The sequence below is a fragment of the Epinephelus fuscoguttatus genome, linkage group LG17 (assembly GCF_011397635.1).
Source record: "Epinephelus fuscoguttatus linkage group LG17, E.fuscoguttatus.final_Chr_v1".
NCBI lineage: Eukaryota > Metazoa > Chordata > Actinopteri > Perciformes > Serranidae > Epinephelus > Epinephelus fuscoguttatus.
In genome coordinates this window covers 18,303,146-18,323,630 of record NC_064768.1, presented here as the reverse complement: position 1 = coordinate 18,323,630, position 20,485 = coordinate 18,303,146, and the positions used below count along the sequence as shown (strand labels likewise).

General features: G+C 40.7%; 1 protein-coding gene across 1 annotated transcript in view; it reads right to left on the bottom strand.

Moving 5' to 3' along the window:
- LOC125904685 (oxysterol-binding protein-related protein 10) overlaps nucleotides 1-20,214 on the bottom strand; it is a 115,576-nt gene extending 95,362 nt beyond the window's left edge. The window contains exons 1-2 of the mRNA XM_049602266.1: nucleotides 19,535-20,214; nucleotides 3,950-4,125 (exon numbers count right to left, since the gene is read on the bottom strand). Of these exons, the coding sequence (XP_049458223.1) occupies nucleotides 3,950-4,125; nucleotides 19,535-20,202 (844 nt within the window). The 5' untranslated portion in view covers nucleotides 20,203-20,214. The remainder of the gene's footprint in view (nucleotides 1-3,949; nucleotides 4,126-19,534) is intronic.
- Nucleotides 20,215-20,485: the final 271 nt, after the last annotated feature.

The window sequence follows — 20,485 nt, the reverse complement described above, 5'->3', positions numbered from 1 at the left end:
AGCAAGCACCTCACAAAAGGTATTCAATTTATATTGAAGTCAGGGCTGCCATTATATTAATCATAGATCATAGATTATTCATTTTTCCTCTTGAAAGTAGCTGCACTTTCATTATTTGGCCTCTTAAAATGATTTTACAATTTATAGTTTTACAGGTTACATACTTATAATCATTTTTAGCCAGTTGGAATGACAAGACTATATTCCATTGTGCGCTAGTATAATGACAATTAAGCTGAATTAAATTCAAATTAATTGATTAACCACTTGGTCAGTGAAATGCTGATCACAGCCCACAACCCAAAATCTTGAAACAGCTTACTGAAACAGCTTATAAAACATCCCGGCAGCTTTAAAGGTATACTTACAGGATTTTCCTAAAAGACAACGTACAGACTCATAAAAATGATACCCCCTGAATTAGATCTGAAACAATAACTACTTCTGGTGGGCAATAACCTGCCCCAGAAATAACTGCACCACAATTCATTTTATAACACTTGTATGAAGGATGTAAAGCTTAGTGAAGCTCTGGGAACACCACGGTTACCTCCATAATCCTGCTGGTGTGCTGCAGTTGGCTCCCAGGGTTTGGACAGCCCGGCAGTTTGCTGGTGGTGGCAAGCTAACGACTGTCACCTCCTCACTGCCAAAAGTGCAAGGGTGTCTGATTTTCTACTTATTTTGCCATGTGACATTCCTGAGCATGTAGAGACCAGGTGCCAGATCACGAGCAGAGCGTATCCAAGATGAAGGTATAAAAATTGTATACACAACACAGAAAAAAACACAACACAAAACACCAAGCAGACAAAGCTCGCTCTAAAACAAGAGTGTATCTAGGGTCGGCTTTCACTGTCACTTTCACTTGCAATGCTGATTACAAACATTAACCTACATTTCCTGCATGGTTTACCTTTACATCTGAATTAATTGATAATTAGTCATTTTGAGTGGTGTTTCCGGCCACCTGATGAATGCAAATCCAATATTCACTCTCTTTTTATCTCTGTTTTTGGTCTCTAACAATTCCTGAAGGAGATACCTTATATGACTCTTTAGCTGCTAAATGCTCCACCATGTTTACCAGCTAGAATCTAACTGTGTCTGTCTGACGGTGCTGAGCAGGTAGTGGATTAGTGGTACAGTGGATTTATCAGAGCTTTTTCCATAGAAAAAAATGAGATGTCAATCTATTTCTGTAGCGTTTTCACAAAGAACAGAGGCCTGCTGTAACTGAGAACAAGACTATAGCCCCTTTTCACACTGTTTGTTAAAAGTGGGATTGTATTCCGCCTGTATGAATGGTATGAAAATGAAAAACGGGTTGACAGAGTTGTTCCGCCATTAAGCCAGCAGTGAAGTAGTGACAAAGCCGAATCTGTGTAAAAAGGACAGTACTAGGGATGGGTACCGAACTCCAGTACTGAACGAGACCCGGGGCTACATTCTTCAAGACCGCAGTATTGATAAGCTCTGACCTTAACGGTTCTGCTACCGGTACTGGAGCAGTCGCGTTGTCGGGGTTGTATTGTATCATAATTTTCGCTATTCTCCCTGAAGACGAGAGATCTGTGTCGCTCACCCTGGCTGCCTGCTGTGTGTAAGTGGAGAGCAAAGGGGCGGGGCTGTTGTTTCAGTGTGACACACACACACACACACACACACACACACACGACAGCGCATACACCACCTCAAGCTCGTAGCCTACCTTTAGATAGATAACAATGGCGGAGAGAGCCAAACGGTCGAAAGTGTGGCTTTAAATTACAAGAGTTGATGCAGACACAGCGCGCTGTCACAAGTGTGACAAATGTTTTGCGTGTAAGGGTGGCAACACTAGTAATTCGTCAAAACACCTTGCGAAAGTGCATCATATTCAGACAGAAAGATGTACAGGGTTTGACTGCCCCAGCACAGCTAGTTCATCTACGTCCAGTCCAGGTTTGTAACATTATGCTAGCAGCCAACACGTAGAGCTAATAACCATTAGCTATTTTGCGACCTATAGGGTTTCAGATTTGGGATTTTATTTGTGCATTTTTCAGATACTTCTAAATACATGTACAATATAACCATAATTATAGCCTGGGCTGGGTGCGTGGGATTTCCCCCCCTCTGCTCTATATATCCATAGTGATTAATGTTACATCACCACAAAAATACCTAGAATACCTAATATACTAGAATACCTAATATTTTTACTTGTAGGCTAGATTTGTTTATATATGCTACAGTGATTTGTTTTCCACAGAGCTCTACGGTGCGAGCATTTTACTGCATTTGCGACTAAAAATAGTGTTGTGCAAGTAAAAGAAATCATTCAGGAGCACGCTGTGCGAGTACAGATTTCAACCAGCCGCAGAATCCTGCCGGTTGTGGGTTGAACGGGGGTCACAGACACAGACAGGAATACGTATTCCTGTCAAATACGGCGGCCATAGTGCTCTGTGGCACAAGATAACGGCTTACTGGCGACGGAGAAGCCTGGCTCCAGGTCCAATATTTTCCTCTTTGTTGATGTCATGACTGTCCAGAAATACCTGAACAGCCAAGCCATGGTGGCACACAGGTATGTGATGTGTCAGAGGAGAAACGAGCCATTCACATTTCTCTCTTTGTGGCAGTTAACGGTCCACAAACCTCACCGCACTTTAGGGACTGTTCTTTACTTGTGAAGGGACTGTTCTTAACTTGTCAGGGGAGGAGGGTGGCTGCTTGATTTTTATTTTATTTATTTATTTTATTTTGATCCCCCCCTATGTAAATCACTTACTGATGCTGTTTTTGAAGTATGAATAAGTCAATAAGTAATTTATTCCATTGAAATATCATTGATGTATTATAGAAAAGTGATTTATCTTTTTATACATGACAAAAGGCACATCTGCCTCATTTTTGCTGTGGTATCATGATACTACTCAGAACCGTGATACCTTCACTGGTATCGTACCGTGGGTCCCAATTTTGGTACCGTGACAACACTATTATTTTATGTATTTTACATTTCAAGTTGTAAAAAGTAAAATGTTTTGTTAAAAAACTATTTTGCATAATGAGAATTGAGAAAATAAAGCAATTTATGATCTTAATTTTTCCTTCCTCAAAAAGTATCGATAAGAGTACCGTTAAAATACCAGATCGATAAGCAGTACTGTTAAGAGTAGTAGTACCGTTAAAATCTTAACGATACCCATCCCTAGGCAGTACAGGTGTGACATTTTCTCACCACCGCGAGATAGCAGTTAGCAGCTGTTAGCAGCTAATTAAAGAAGAGGAAGAAAAGCAAGTGAAAATGTCCACAGATTGGGGAGACAGTGAGGTCTGGGAGCTCCTTACCTCTGAGCAGAGGAAGAGCTCAACCATCATATAACAGGGATGGTAAATCAATGTTAATTCCATGTTAATGCCATTTTGATTGTTTGGAAAGCGCTGCCCTACACATATATGTCATACTAGAGGCGGACACTGTTGTGTAGTATGTCATGCCCATCTAAAATCACACACTGCGGTAGAATTATGCTGGCATAATTTGGTTCTATGTAAGGCAGCATAGTGAAGGAACTTCATTTTGGCAATATTGCAGAATATCTGAGTAGAAAAAGCTTATGAGAGCAGTGCCAGTGAATCAAAACAGTGACGCTGAAGGCCGTAAAAAATACAACACAATGAGCTACAGGATGCTATACATCGTGGTTTTATCCATTGCTCAACTTAAAAGATATATAAGAGCATGTTTAAGAGTAAAACGTTGCAGCTTTTATTCTATCAAGTGCTTCCTATTATGTGTCCAGTGCAACCACAAATACTGGACAGAAGAAATTCATTCACAACACCCCAGTGTGTACACACTGCACACCAGGAGACATAAAACATAAAACACATTCACTCCACTCAGTGTTTGTACTTTGCCATATACGTGCAGCCTGAGGCTGGCATGAGGTCATACCTCTGAGTTTGTATAGCTCCCCATTGACAGAGTTTACGATGAACATGTGCGGAGCCTCATCACTCGGGGTTACCGAGGCGCCAATCAGGGGGAGGGACCCCCGGGGCTTCTGGCTCTTCCCATGCTCGTTGACAAAATACTGCAGCTGTCCCAGCTCCGGGTCCAACACAAAGTACCTACGACATGAGAAAAACAAAGACACAGAGTTAAGAAAGTAATGGACCAGAGCGAAAGAAGAGGGAGAGGGAAAAAGAAGAAGCACCATTAAAGTTATCATCATTTTGTTTTATGCTCTCATTATCGCAGCTTGTTTACTGGTGAAACTTTATTTTATATTCGTGCCGCGCAAACTTTTTCAGTCTGTGTGTGTGAGAGAGTAAGAAAGTGAGGAGAGCGATGAATGAGGGTGAGATGAAGCAAAAGAGAGCTGCTGTAAAAACACACAGCACCCGTCAAATTTCTCACATCCCATGCAACGACGCCTGCAGGATATTATTTACCACAGCTCTCTTTACCCAAGATTTGTTAAAAATATCCCTCCATGCACATTAAGGCCTGCATTCACCAACACAAAGTCGGAAGCTCAATTCCAAATTACTCAAGGTAGCAATTAGTGCGGTCATCTCAAGCAGAAGCCACAGCTCGAGGCGTGGAAATTAAACCCCACATTTTCCCACTTTGTGATTAATGAATCACATTCAATCACTGTGTAATTGAATCTCTGTCTCGTTCATCGCAGGCTGGAAGATTCAACGCCAGACAGACACATAAGAGATGCAGGCAGATTTAATTTCCTGTTGCCGGTGAGGATTGTGTATGACATTCAAGAAACTTTCCTGTCTGCTTTGCTTAGTATCTGGTCCTGCAGTTCAACACAGGCCAGTGCAGCACTGGGTGGCTTTGGCTGACCTTTTGATATCTGTGTACAACGTTGTGAGGTAACAGCAGCGTCTTTGTGCTGCCTCCTGCTCCGTGTATTGCCCTCTTCTCCCTGAGATTCTCCATGTTCACAATCAATGTTCTCTTTCCATCTGCCGATTACAGAAGCTGCAGTATTGATCAGGCCGTTACCAAGAAGCAGCACTCTCGACAGGGATACAGCTGTTGCTTCTTCATAGAGCCATGTCATGGTTGAATGTGATGGTTGAAATTATCACCTGTCCACTCCAATATCCCACAGATGCTGATTTTTAATAGGTGTCATAGATTTCAAAGAGCAGCTACAGTTCATGTCAATCTGCCCTTCACACATACCACAGCAACTTATTTTTTTATCTGCAATATCAAAAGACTTATTTTCATAGGGTCAGAGTCAAACATATACTTTTATCATCAGCCAAATAGTTTCTAAAGTCTCTGATTAACCTGCGCTTCCTTAAAGCCAAAAGTGACCTCCTCAAGATCCTTGTTCTGTCCGCTCATCAATCTAATTTTCTAACATTACACTGTTCATAATATTAGACAAAGAAAAGCAGCAAATTTGCCCAACTGAGAGATGCAGGTAATGCTGGGGTTTTATACGATTAACAAAAATTGTTACATATTAATTTTGGATTAGCTAATTCACTAATTGACTAATGGTGTCAGAAACATATCTAATGTCTGGGTCCAATTTACCCTGGAAATCCAAAGTTCTCGCTAGAGCACAGTTTGAATTTGCTCAGCGAGTCACTTTGGCAATCAGTAATGATGCTCATTACCCATGCCCTTGGAGCTGAGCTGCACCAATCACATTGGTGTATCTGATATAGGCAGGCCAGAGGCGAGCTAAACAGATGACGACAGCACTGCGACGACGAAGTCCGGAATCAGTCATTAAATTGCAAGATGGCTGCAGATGAACACCAGTTGTTTGAAACGGCTTTGGCCGCTACAATGAACGAGTTAGACTTGGCTTTTTCTCTAAAAGAGGAACAGAAGACGGCGCTCGAGTCTTTCCTTTGCAAGAAGGACGTTTTTACTGTTTTGCCGACCAGATACGGCAAGAGTCTAATCTACCAGTTAGCTCCGCTGGTAGCGCTCTGGATACATCACCCCGCGTATTGTTCTGATTGGTCGTAGTGTTATCCAACTGCGCACAGTGATATTGACAAATATTTACATGCTTGGTGCCACCCCTCGAGTTGGGCCATTTGAATTACTCAGAGCCAGACCCTAAATCTTTCGGTATTTTTTTGATTGATGTGTATAGTTGTCGAACATGACTCAACCGCCTCTACTCCAACAGATCAGCAAACTTTCTGTTGCTGCAGTTACACAGGTTAGACCTTACACACAACACTTAAGGACTGTCTCTAGAAGGACCGAACTGGTCGGTTTGATATTCAAGAATAGGAATTGCAATGTAAATTGGTCATCAACAGAAAACAAGCACAATTTGAAATCTATTAAACAACCAGGCTTCAGTTTGTCAATCAAAGCAACTTATGGTGAACATGAGAAATATCAGTCATCTTTCTGTCACTGCCGTTAACGTTACATAAATTAGATGCAGCACTGATGGACCGTCTCTAAACTGCTCTGCCCAGATTCATTTCACTGTCTGCCGGGATAGCATGAGCTAACACAGCTGCAACAAGCAACAACAAACTGTTAAAACAGTCCCTACAAAGTCACACTTACACCAAAACCGCTCGCCTCTTTTGTTATCCATTAATAACCAGTGGATAACGTAGGCCATGCGATGCTAACAGTAGGCTAAGCCCTGTATCTGTGTGTGTGGGTGGACTCACCAACCGGGGCACAGAGTTCACACTCGGCAGTGATGTCCTAGTGGTGGGGAGGCAGACTGACGAAAGGGTGTGCCTCACCCATGATTAATAGAGAAAGACAAAGACAGAGGGAGCGGGGATCAAGGACAGGCCAAGCAAGTCAGTATGTTGTGCGCAGCTCTACCATGCAATAAGATTATATCCATTTTACCGAAGAACTACCCAACAAATATGAAAAAAGTTGAATATCAGGTCCAGACCTGATGAAAGCACTGCTTTGGGCTAACAGAGCTGCTAACATCACTGTAGACTGTTAACCATGTTTTTGATGAATCATTTACTGGAGGTCATAAAATAAAAATGTCATGGAACTAAATTCGTAGGTTCCCAGAGCCCCTGGTGACATCTTGAAATTGTTTGTTTAGACCAACATTGCAAAACACAAATATATTACATCTGAAATAACATAAGAAAGTGATTAATCAACTAATTGTCTTAGCACTAAACACATCAAATATTTGTAATAACATTAAAAAATCCCATCATGAATGGCTTATATGCAAACAATAAGAGGACAAAAGAACTCTGTTACTGCATCCTTCACACTGGGCATTTTCCCATGAACCCTCCAGAGGTCCCCTGAAAGGATGCAGTGAACACTGCTCTCTGAAAATTGATCCCCTCTCGTGGTCTTGCCCCCTTCCAGGAGAGCTGGTGATTTATGTCGACCACAGCCAACCAGGGAACGATCTGCCTGCATCAGGTTTTATTCAGCCGTCTCTTTTTCTCTCTCTCTCTCTCTCACACACACACACACACACACTGTTACTTTAGATGAAGTCTTATCCTGTGTTCAGTCAGCAGAGTGGAGGCTTTTACCATTGACCCCTTAAGGCAAGTCCTGCCTTTGCAGCTAAACCACAATGCAGACCTTTAACATGATGGATGGTGCTGGATAACAAACCCTGGGCTTTACACTCAGCCTCTCGCATCACAGCAGAACTGATAATGTCTGACCTGCAGTGAACTTTTCACCTTTGGAGGCGGGAGGCTGCAGCAAACTGGGCCAAATGAAAGATAACGATAGGACAGTGATCTAACATTTACAGCTGTGTTACTGCACTTGTTACACTGCATACTTTGATTTTAAAGCCTTTACTGGAGAAATATCTTTTTCAGGCATGTAGAGCTCTAAATTTAACTTCAGTTGCTTTCCTAATTTTTCATCAAAGACTATCCCCACAAGCTCTGAAATGTAATCACTCACCCACTCAAGAGGAGACATCTGTAACAACACACAGCTTTCCGATACTGGTCCTTTTTTTATTTCTGCTGATATCACTCAAATAAACTGCCACCATAACAATAACAACACTGTTAAAAAAGCTTAGTCAAGCACATCTATCCACATCCACAGAAACACTGTCGTTTCCTAATGCAGAAAACAGCTTGTCAGCAGAATTTGCATCTCCTCTTTGCTCTATGGCAGTTAATTCTTAAAAACGCTCAATGGGAGCGTCAGATGGGGAGGAAGCCAGTAAATCAGCCTTGTTATTGGCAGGAAATGTGAGTTATAGTTGTTCAGTAATGAAATATGTAGCGCTGTAGTGTCAGAGGGGTTATGTAAAGCCAGCATTATCACGTACTGTCATGGGAGAATCTTAAAGCTGCAGCAAATCATTTTTAACCACTAGGAGGCAGAAAAACTCCAAAGCAAACTTGATGCTAGTCGTTTCACCTGCCACTCATTTTATTTGGATTCCTTGCAGTTTTGAACTGGACATGTAGCATACACTTTTTATGCATATTTAATGGAAACAGCTTCCTGTATGTAGCAGCTGTCAGACATGTATACCTTTAGGTTAAACTATGGCAATTAAACATGACGGTTTTATGCCAGAATAAGCACCCTGGTCACTTTTAACAAGGTTGTATCGAGTAGCATACTCCCAAATTACTTTCAACCTGACACAAGTCTGAATTGAATGAACATGCAAAGAGAAAGAAAAACATATAACTGCCATCTAAGATCACTGCAATAAATTTATCAATCTTCATCACTAATGCACAAAAAATGAAATCAGTTGAATAAAGCCTGACAGAGATGATTTAGAGATGCTGAGGTGACTCTTATCAGACCAGATCAGTCTATAAAACGCTGTGTCATTCAGTTCTTGTTTACGTACAGGTGAGCGGAATATTAACATAAAAGACATCTATGTCTGTCTGACAAAAGGCAACCACTTTAACAGGTAAATGAAGTCAGCAATTAAATGTCTGAAAAGGGCCTTTCAGCTGCAACCAGCAGCTCTATAGGTCGCTCTGTTGGTGGGGTGTGGTTGTTGGTTGGTCCGTTTGTACACAAAAATTTGCCTTCTAAACTTGGCATGGCGGTCAGGTGTTAGTGTGTGAGTGTGTGTGTGTGTGTGTGTGTGTGTGTAAGAGAGAGAAGTTGTGTTGTTGCACTGGAAATGGCCTGAAACAAAAAGGTACACAACTTCTAAACAGACTGACCAAATTTTATAGAAAGAAACGACAGACACATGCACAATATTTTGTCATGTCCCTTTCATAACTCATCGTGTACCAGCTGTTGTAGGGGGCACTGGTGACAAGTGTTTGTGTGTGAATGCGTGGATGCATGCACATACATGGTCACAGATATTGCAAATTCTGGCTTTACAAATAAGGGGCCTGACAAGAGCATTGAGATTCGACCAGAAAACTAAACATCAAGCTCAAAGCTCCAGAGTTAAGTGGCTTTTCTTTGTGGTTCAGTGACTCTACAAAGATTTTTTTCAACATTATAACCACAACAATAAAAGCACTAATGCAGGTTCAAGTCTGAGCTTTGATCAAAATACTGCAAACACTTTGATTTGACAGTTAATTCCTGCTCTTTGGAAACAGCAGTTGACCAAGCAACCTTAACTTGAGGCCCAATTACTTGCTTTCCCTGGAGCTTTCAACCCTATCACATGGGCTGAATACAAATGTCCGCCCTCTGGACCTGTGGACAAAACCCTCATGGACTTCACTTGTACATATTGTGATGTGTTCATTGTCATCATGTAAAGTCTGCAGGGACAGAGACTGCAAGCCGCTATTACACAGGCCTTTAGGCACTGCATCGTGCAGCCTTTAGGGTAGGCTGCAATGATAAATTGCATTTTCATTACCTCTATAACCTATGTTCCTTCATACATGTATGTCTGTACCATGATGTAGTTGAATCGTACTTCTGGTTACTTCTGGCCTACACGATTGAAGTAGCATAACTATTAATAACCATTTTACACATTCATAAGTTTTGTTTTTTCAGTCTGCAACTAAAAAAATTCCAATATCATGTTTGTCTTACAATAAATTGTGGGTAATTGAATCAGTGAAGTGTGATGAAGTCTGCACCCCAAGCACACTCTCTTAAGGTCTGCAGAGAGTCCGCTTATGGGCCCCTTGTTGACTGGTTGATTTGTGGATTTGGACAGGCCGCATCATTCCCAGACTTCCCAGGAACGTGCTGGCAAAATCCACCAAGTGTGCAAGTACGGTGAAGTCTGGACACGTGGATTCAAATGGTCATCATCAGCAGTCTGATATGACTTAGGTGTCATGAGACCATCCATATTGAGTTAAGAGTTTGAACATCTGCACTTGCATGGCAACTGAGCACATTCTACCGGATGATGAAGATAGGGTGGTATAATCAAAAGCTCAGATTAAATGAGTAAGCTGACCTAGAGTTGAGATGGTTTTGTCAACTCCTGAAAAAAATAAACCTACAAATTTTATTTGCAGCTACCAGCAAACAAACCAACACATAGATGGTGCAAAAGAAAACCAGGCTAAGTTTTTCTTCCTCTTCTCGGCCACACAAACACCCTCCAGAGCCACATCACCTCACAGCTTTGATCAAACAAACACGCCAGTGCTCCTTTTCCAGTGAGCACATCTGCAAAGAAATGATTCATCCCTCACAGAGAACTCCCCACCCTACTGACCGCTTAGGAAGACATAAATTTAGAATCTACACATGTAGCAATCCTCTCAGATCCAAGCTCGTACAACAAGATATCTGGAGAGAGCTGTGAATGTTTAGCACTCTGTGATCTGTATGCAAATGTTGGAATACTTCCATACGATGCACATCGGGCTAAGTAGATGAAAACCAGATTATAAACAAAAGACAGAGCAATATCTCTTGCATTAAAGTTTAACGCTAGACCTCATTTGCCTCTGTAATTTGAAAGCCTGAATTATCACACACTAAGCATGTGCAGCTGATGGTAATCAAACACACTCACACACATGCTGTAGGCCCTGTACTTTACGCTGCATTTTGTTACAGTCACAGCTCCAATGAATGAATCTCGTCTGACACATAATCATCTTTGTATCCCTGATAAAAGACCCAGGGCTCAGCAGAGATATCATCCCATAATCACTGCCTGCACATTAAACATGTTTCAAGTGTGTGGATATAAGTCTGAGTGTGTGTGTTTGAGTAAAATACTTAAAAAAAACTTTCTAGGTTGAGCCTGAATGCACCATGCCAAGACCTTTTTTTTTAGACTAGCTGACTAGTCTTAATTAAAATTTTCATTTAGTCAACAGGAAAATTCGTCACCAGAAACATCCCAAATCAGGAGTAACAATGCCAGTGGTTGGAGCTGTGCCACGTTCTGGCTGCGACCTGATGTTATTCCATCCACTACACAGCGTCATGCCACACCAGGAGCGTTTCAGAAGAGAACCGTTTTGCCTGCCCGATTTTGCAGCCTTGCAGATTTTGTTGATTTGATCATTTTTCCTTGATATTTGTGCTTCTACCATGAGCTAGTAATTAGGCTATGAAGTTAATTGGGGTTTTTTTTTTGTCAATTTTAGTTCTGTTTATTGTTGTTATTTCCCACTTTGTTGTGTTGTAGCCTACAGACGAAGTTAATACCATTAAAAGTCCACTTATGCCGCGGCTCCATCAAAAATAAACAAGGTGTTTTTTTCTTAGCTTCTGAGAGCCTCTGAAACACGTCTGCTGGAATTACAAGAACTGTCTAGAGTGGCCATGAGCAGCACGGGTGGCCACTTGGCTGCCTGGCAAAGATCTGCACCTTTTTAGTTGTTTTTTGTTTTTGTCTACATTATTGTTTAAATTAGTATTAAGGGCTATTGTCCTTCATTTATTATTTATCTTTTATTGATTTTTTTTTTTTTAATATTCTACCCAATATTTTTCATTAAAATTTAAAGAAAATAGATTTAACTTCCTGGTCCGTCACTGCATCACTTCTTTGTCAGTTTTGCATAAAGTCTTATTTTTCTTACTCATGCTGGTCCTGTATTACCACCTGCCCTATGAAGCTTTGAGAGACGATTTACTTCAGTTGCATGGAAAAAATGGAGTGGTACAACACTTCAAGTCACAATGAACTTGGTGTGTACAATACTGTTACTATCAACAAAAGAAACTACAAACTATGAACTGTGAAAAACAACAAAAAATGAATGAACTCTGTCAGTTGAGGTCCTCACAAGGATAGTATGTATATGTTTGTGTAAAGAAACAAAATCTGGCTACCAAGCACATTTTATCCGACACACACACACACACACACACACACACACACACACACACACGCACACACAGCACTTACACAACATAACAGCACTTCACACTGACACATGGCCACCCACACAGTGGCAGAATTAGCTCCACTCAGGTCTGCTGCCCACCACGACACCACCTGCCAAACACACACAATGTGTTCCTCCGCATGATAAATATTGGAACGTGACTGACGACTGTAATTACTCCAGCACCACCCATCTCCACCAGTGCACCGCCTCTCCTCCTTCACATGTTTCTATAGATAAATGATGCAGGCACTTAGAGGCATTAACTAAACAACACAACCTGAGAAAGGATTTTTCTCTTCTTCCTCTAATGGATTTAGAAAAAGCCTGATAATAAAGACAGTATTTTTTAAATCAAAACCAGCTACAACAAGAATCCTTCTGAAAATCCTCTTCAAGTTGTTTTCACTTGTGTGTTTCCACTTTGAGAAGAAAGCTAATGTATCATCTTTAATGTATTTTATATGGCGGAAAAAGCACTCATGAGCACAGGGACTAATGGGAAACTGAACAGTTGTGCATGTTGTTTCAATATATAAACAAATGTTAACAAAAGCTCTTAACACTGAACTGAAGGGAGACTGAAACCTGTTTTCACCACTAAACTGAGTAACATATCTTTTGAACACAATTAATTATTTTGATTATTAATATTTTCAGTTTGTTTACATTGTTTGTTTTTGTAAACACAGACCTTTATTTCAATTTCATCAAACTGAGAAATACAAAACTGCTTATTTTTATGATGAACTCTTCTATAAAGTTTATGAAAATACAGTCTGATCTCACAGAAATATGTGAACTGGACACAAACTCTTGACAATGCATTACATGATGGTGGGCGGAAAATGCGTTTACCTTATGTGCTGGCAACACGCAAACGCCAGTGCAAAGTCAGTGAGGATGTTTTGTCATGTCGGACACAAGAATTAAGTGTACAGTAGGGTTGCAACTAACTATTATTTTCATTGTCAACTAAACCTTCAACCAGGAGGATGATATTCATGTCCTAGTGAAACCAAAAGTCAACGTTGTCACGTGACTTTACAGACCATAATTTTACATAGACTATAGTTATTCTAACCAAAACTCGGGCTGACCCAAATGGTAAATGGACCTGCACTTGTACAGTGCCTGTCACGTCTTCAGACCACTCAAAGGGCTTTTACACTACGAGTCACAGTCATCTATACACACAACACTTTAACACACCAGTGGCCAAGGTTACCGTACAAGGTGCCACGGTGCTACTCAGTTTTTAGACATTCACACACCGACAGCACAGCCATCAGGAGCAATGTGGGGTCCAGTATCTTGCCCAAGGATACTTCGACACGCGAACTGGAGGAGCCAGGGACCCACTCTACCTCCAATACAGTTTTGTGACTCCAACTCACCCTGATCTAAAGTCACTTACTTACTAGGACAGTCTGACCCCAAGTTACAGGCTTCCAAAAACACTTGCAAGATGTTGAAAAAGTCAAGCATTTGGAGCAGTTTCTAAATTGACCAAGGTCAAGCATATCACAAATTTCCATCGTGTGTAGCAAATCACCAGAAAAATGTCAGTAGCAGCTAATGCATCTTGCAGAATGTGTTTTCTTCTACCTAATGCTAATGTTACTGTGACCTGCATGCTAACAAAGAGACTAACTGTCACATTATTTTAGATGCATCAAGTAAAAACTGATGTTTTGAAAAAGTCTGTCTTAGGCAGAATTTATACTTCTGCGTTGGATCGACGCTGTACCTACATTGTGGGCTCTACGTCGACGCAGAGTCTACGACGTACCCTATGCTGTAGCCTAATGTGGCTACATTATCCTGGCTTCATATGAGCAGCTAGTCGCTAGGCTAATTTATACAATGTAAAATACCATAGGCTTGGGCTAATAATTTAGCATGTTGGATTGTCTGGAAAACGTGTTTAGTATAAGGCAGTTGTTTTGTCAGTGAACCTTGTGAGTTGTAATCGTGCCAAATTCTTTAACATTACCTTTGTTAAATGTTGCTGTTGTCCCTGGTTTTATATGAGTAGAGGAAAAGTCCGCTAGCTGCTAGGCTAATTTATACAATGTAAAATGCCATAGGCTTGTGCTAAAAACATTAGCATGTTGTATTTGTAGGGAAAATGTGTCTAGCAAAAAACAAATGCTTTGTCTGTGAATACTACGAATCACAGTAAAGCCGATCTGCGTACTTGTGTTTGAAATTGTCGCCATTAAGCCATGTTTAATGTGTGTTTAATGTGTGTTTTGAATCAACTAAACTTTACAGCACTTCACTGAAATCCCACTGCCTACCAGTGTTTTGGAGGTGTAACTGCAGAGTGACACAGACACACCACCACTCAAGTATAAATGTTCGGCATAGGCCACATGCTTAGGCTATGGCGTAAGGGTCTGCTGGGACAGTCCTAACCAGAACTACAACATACTCCTATACGTAACCTGGTATTTTTTGTTCTATAATCCTAACCACACTGTGACCATTTCATAACCTTGACCATGTTAATGTCTTTTGCGATCACTCATAACAGACTGCACTGGCATGTTTTCATATTGACAACATTTCGTGCCTACCACAAGTAATGCATTGTTAAGAGTTTGTGACCATTTCACATATTCCTGTGAGACTGTGTTGGAAAATGTTGAGAATTTACAGGGTTAAAATGATTGTGTCTTTAATTATCACACATTATTGTAAGATACAAGGAGACAGCAACATCTAAAACATTTCAAGCTATTGTTCTGAGTAAAACTGTGCACTACTTTACAAGTTAAAGCATGCTGAACAGCCTCAAAGACAAAAAAAATCTTAAAACAGTGTTACAGAAAAATGATTGCTGACCTAAAAAGCAGTCCAAAGCAGTTCCACTTACAGTTCATTACCAGCTTTTGTGCAAAATATAGTTTTGGAAACTACATTACTGAAAACATGACCCAATCTCCTTTGTTCCTGGGTGTTCACTCATGGCCGTCATGCAACATTTCCCTCCAAATGGACTTTTTCTTTTTAAAGAAAATTGCTTTTTCCTCTGCTTTTCTGGACGTTTAAGTGACATAACGGCCTCATGCGACAAAATATGACACAACATTTTAATGTTGTTGGAAAGGGTTAACTCATTTAAATCTCAGATACAGAATAAAGATCAGGGTTTGAGTGATAGCATCCAATCTATGTACTGTTTGGACAACAGGGAATAAAAAAAACCTTTCAGCTTTCTTCAAAGGGAAACTGCATTTTCCTTATGTTTTAGTCAGCACACATTCTCTGCATCTACACACTTGCATCTCTCCTTGAAAGCTACACCTTCACCTTCAGGCACTTCAAAATTGAAACAGAACAGGTGCCATCACCCCAAAGAACAAACTGATACTTTCATACCCTTCCTGATAACAACTCAGCTTACATCCCGCTCACAACACACTGCACATACTGCGATATTTGTTTGCATATGTGTGTGTGTGTGCGTGTGTGTGTGTGTGTTCAAGTGTTTGTAGGTGACAGAGAACAAATCCCACATGAACAGCAAACACAATTTAGATTTCTTTCGATCAATATCACGTCTTTGAGACGAACACGTGTGTGTGATGAAGCTTACACTGAGGTATGATTCCTGTGGGTGCACATCAAGACGCAGTTCAGTGCATCATCTGCCCGTCAGTTTAATGGGAGAGCAGGGAGCAGCCATTCTTTCTCTCCACCTCCGCCTCCCTACCTCACCCCTCTCTCACATATACACTGGCTCCCAGCCCAGATCACACAGTCTCTGCTTCCTTCTTCCCTGCAGCAACGCTACAGTGACAATGGGACAGTTATTTTTGTGCGCATATTGGTGAAAAAGTAATTTCACTCTCAAATCACAAAACAGCTGCAGAACAGAAAGCCTGCATAATTCATGTTAACTGTGCAGAAGTTGCTTACAGGAATATTAACAAGAAAAGTCTTTATATTCCTCTGCAAAAACTCAAACTACAACCAGACGTTTCACATGTGGCTCACAGCAACAGCAACTAGAGGCTTTGGTAATATTTTCAAATTAAACACTCACTCATAGCTTCTCATAAAAACTGACTGGAGTGAATCAGACAGGGCAGGGAGTGAACCCATAAATGCTGCATGAAGTACAGAGTTGCACAATAATGCACCGCTGTGATCTCCACAGTTGTTGCTGAGATACTCTGCACTTCATTATGAGAGTGGCCGCAGTGTTTCATCAGCAGCAGAACATCAGGAAACAACAGGATATGAGCGCAATGTCCGTTTAAAGCAATAAAATAAAGCAATACAGCGATATCACCAACATGCATCAGGCGAGAGCGCACATACAGTGAGCACAGCATTTGTAGATGTTTCAGGCTAAATGTCCACCTACACAATCCAATCCAACAGCCCTACAATAAAGCCTATCTTTAGGAATCTTTTAACTAAAGTGACAATGATTAGTTGATTAGCTGATTGACAGAAAACCCCTTTTTATTATCAGTTAATCCATCAAATAATTTGTAGGCAAAGACGGGAAACACTTTCTACTCCCAGGTTCTCATTTGTGAGACAAAACAAGACATTTGGGGACGTCATCTTGGGCTTTGGGAAACACTGGTCAGCTTTTTTTCATCATTTGATATTCGACAGACCAAACAACTAATCAATGGATCGAGGGAATAATATACAGATTAATCAACAATGAAATTAATTGTTGGTTTTAACCCTAGTAGACTTTGGCACATATACATAAAATGTCAAAAAATATTGAAAAAAGCTCAACAATCTATCGGTTCATCAAAAAAACATCCTGCAGATTAACAGATGATGACGCAGTAGTTCCACTTATAACAATCGCTTTTGTTGACACACACGTGTCAGGCAGCTGCTGATTCAGCTCTGTGGTTGTTTGTAAAAAATTGGGAACAATACTTTACAGCTGCAGTGATTAGCTGATTAACCCCATGAAACCTGAGCAAATTGTCTTGATTTCTGTCAAAAACATGGGGAGAAGGCAATGAGCAATGAAAGAGGAAATGACCCCAAAAAATGAACAAGAAATTAGTAAAAGAGAAAATAAAAAAAAGTTTAAAAAAAGAAAAAAAAAGAAAAGAAAGTTAAAAACCAACAAATAAGGAAATGACCTGGAAAAGGTGCTTAAAATTATAATAATTCTGTAACAAATTTTTAAATATAATAATAATAATAATAATTTTCCTTTGTGTTTTTTGAATAATTTTTTTAACCTATTAATATTTTTTTTAAATTGTGGGACATTTCTTAACAAGTTGCTCATCGCCCTCTTTTTTCCACATATTTTGGAAAAAAAATCTCACTGTTCAAAGGTTTAAGCGATTAGTCAAATAAAAGAAAATCAATCAACAACTATTTTGATCATCAATAAATCATTTGTCATTTTTCTAGAAAAAACACCAAACCTTTGATGTTTCCAGTGTCTCTTAACTAAAGATAATTTGATGCTTTTCTGTATCACATGTGATAGTAAGATGAATGTCTTTGGAGTTTGGGACTTTTTGAGTACATCACCTTGAGCAGGTATTGTTCACAATAGTCTTTATAAAAAAAGATAAATTCATTCATTCAAATTCATTCATAAAATCAGCAGATTGATGACTAATTAAAACAGGGCTCTGCAATGTATCAATATATTGATATCAGAACATGAGCTTATATCATCATGTTTGGTCTTTTGCTGGTTTTAAAGGCTGCATTACAGTAAAGTGATGTAATTTTCTAAACTCACCAGACTGTTTGAGCTGTTTGATTATTCGCCCTTTCCTATGATCAACTGTTCAATATCAATATAACTTCGAGGTATTTGGTCAAAAATTTTGTAATATTTGATTTTTCCATAATGCCCAGCCCTACAGTCCATCATTTTAGTCAACTTTCTAGAAAAAAAAAAAACACCAAATATTTGATGTTTTAGCCTCTCTAAATTGACAACTTAATGCTTTTTGTGTCATATGTAACAGCAAGCTGAATATCTTTGGGTTATAAACTTGATAGAATAAAACAAGCAATTTGCATACCTCACCTGTCGCAGGTATTGCTCACAATTGTCTTCACAGACAAAGGAAATAATCTGCAGATTAACCAATAATGGAAATAATCATTAGTTGCCTTTAATATATGTATGTCCATTACACAGTTGGACAGTAAACTAAGTGGATAAATTAGTGTGTAACATTGGCAGTGTTTCTAAATTAGCTGCAGACTGCAGATGCATGCGCTGATACCAACAGTGGCCCAAGCAGCAGCCATTATATCAGCCCAGACGTTTTATCGGTCTAGCTCTGAGTCGAATAATCAATTAGTTGACCAACAGAAAAATTGTCGAATACTGTCTGGTCCCAGATTCTCAAGTGTGAAGCTTACCGGCCTTTATTGGCCTTACATTATATTAAATTGAATATTTATGGGTTATTTAGAAGGTGTCATGTGTCTTGTGTGCATTCATCACTGTTTGCTGGTGTTCTATAGATTAATCAAAGAATCAATGAGCCAATCAAAAGAATAATCTGCTGATTAATAACAACAGTAATCAGTTGCAGCCATACTGGGGTGCATCATACTGAGATGTGTGTCTGAGGTTTTGACCAACCGGATCTCAGCACATGAGGCACCATCGCATTAGAAAAGGCAACACAACTACAGGGCTGCAACTCACAATTTTCAGTATTGATCTGTTGATTATATTTGACAGTCATCATTTCCCAGAGCTCAAGGCAGATTTTTCATTCTGTCTGACCAACAGTTCAAAAGCCATTTCAGTTGTTGCAGAGGACTGAGAAAATCAGCAAATATCTACATTTGAGAAGTAAAAAAATGTTTATTTTTGGCACTTTTGCTCAAGAAATTACTTCACTAATAACTAAAAGAGTTGCCATTTCAGCTCTAGGTACAAACCCATTCAATCTAGCATCAGAAATTACTAAATCTGTAAATTTTATGATCTGATTCTGCAGTTATTAGTGTCTGATGACCTTACAATAGTCAGTAAAGTAGTTTATGAGTAGGCCTATGAGGCATGATGTGCAGGATTTGGATTTGAACCCCCTCACCTCCTCACCCCTCCTCCTCCTCCTCACAGTGACGTGGTGGTAAAAGTGCAACGTGGACGGGGCAAATAACAACACGAAGCCATCTGACACCTGAACCCAAAGTGACTTTAGCCTCACGCTCCCCTACCCTCCTCTCCTCTCTCATCCAACTCCATCCGTGTGCTTACCTGTTCTGCCAGCCTTGGATCAGGTTGGTGTATTTGCTCAGCACTCCTTCCAGCTGCCTCTTGCGCGCCTGCTGCTGCTGCAGATTCATGCTGTTCCCCAGCACAGCTCCCCGGCTGCCTCCTGCTCCGGCCGGGCCGCCCAGAGAGCCGGAGCCCGGGCTGTGCGACCCGCTCCTCCCGGGCTTCCTCGTTGATGAGTTCCCGCGGTCCGACGAGGAAGAGTTGGTTTTGTTGGTCACGGGATGTGGACTGCAGAGCGTCTTGTCCATCCTGGCGACGGGACGGCAGAGCGCAGGAGGAGGAGGAGGAGGAAGAGAGGGGAGGAGGGGACGGGGATGGACCAGAAGCAGCAGCAGCAGGGAGGATTTCAGCAGAGCATAAGTGGTAAACACGGCGATGTGTGTCTGTTGGACTAAAGCGGAGGCAGTGGATGTGCATTGACTGCGTTGCGCCGGTGGTTTACGCGTCCCTCGGTGAGTGAGAAAGCGGACATATTCCCCGGTGGTGTTTGTGTCCTGTTCCCTCCTCTGCAGTGCGCGGCTGTGAGGCTCTGTGGGTCTCCTCCAGCGTTTTCCTGGTAGGAAGGGTGAGCAGAGCGCAGACACTCCCACTTCACTCTGGACCTGCCCCCGGATATTGCAATGCAATCCTATTAAACACATCATCATACCAAAAAAAGTAAACCCCCCCTCCCCTCCAAAAAACCTGCAAATGCCAGCAGGAAAAGCCTTCGATGAGTCATACATAGGGCCGATACACATCGAGACTTTCTTCATGATATCTTTAAGGGCGGAGATTTGGAAATGTTGACAATATCTGAATGCTGTTTCATGCATTTTTAGTTATATTTATCTAGCAATTAAATGCAAACTGTGGTATCACTAATATCCTACATTAATGCCAATTAAAATTCACATTTTGTAAGGAGATCTCACATTAGATGACAAATTT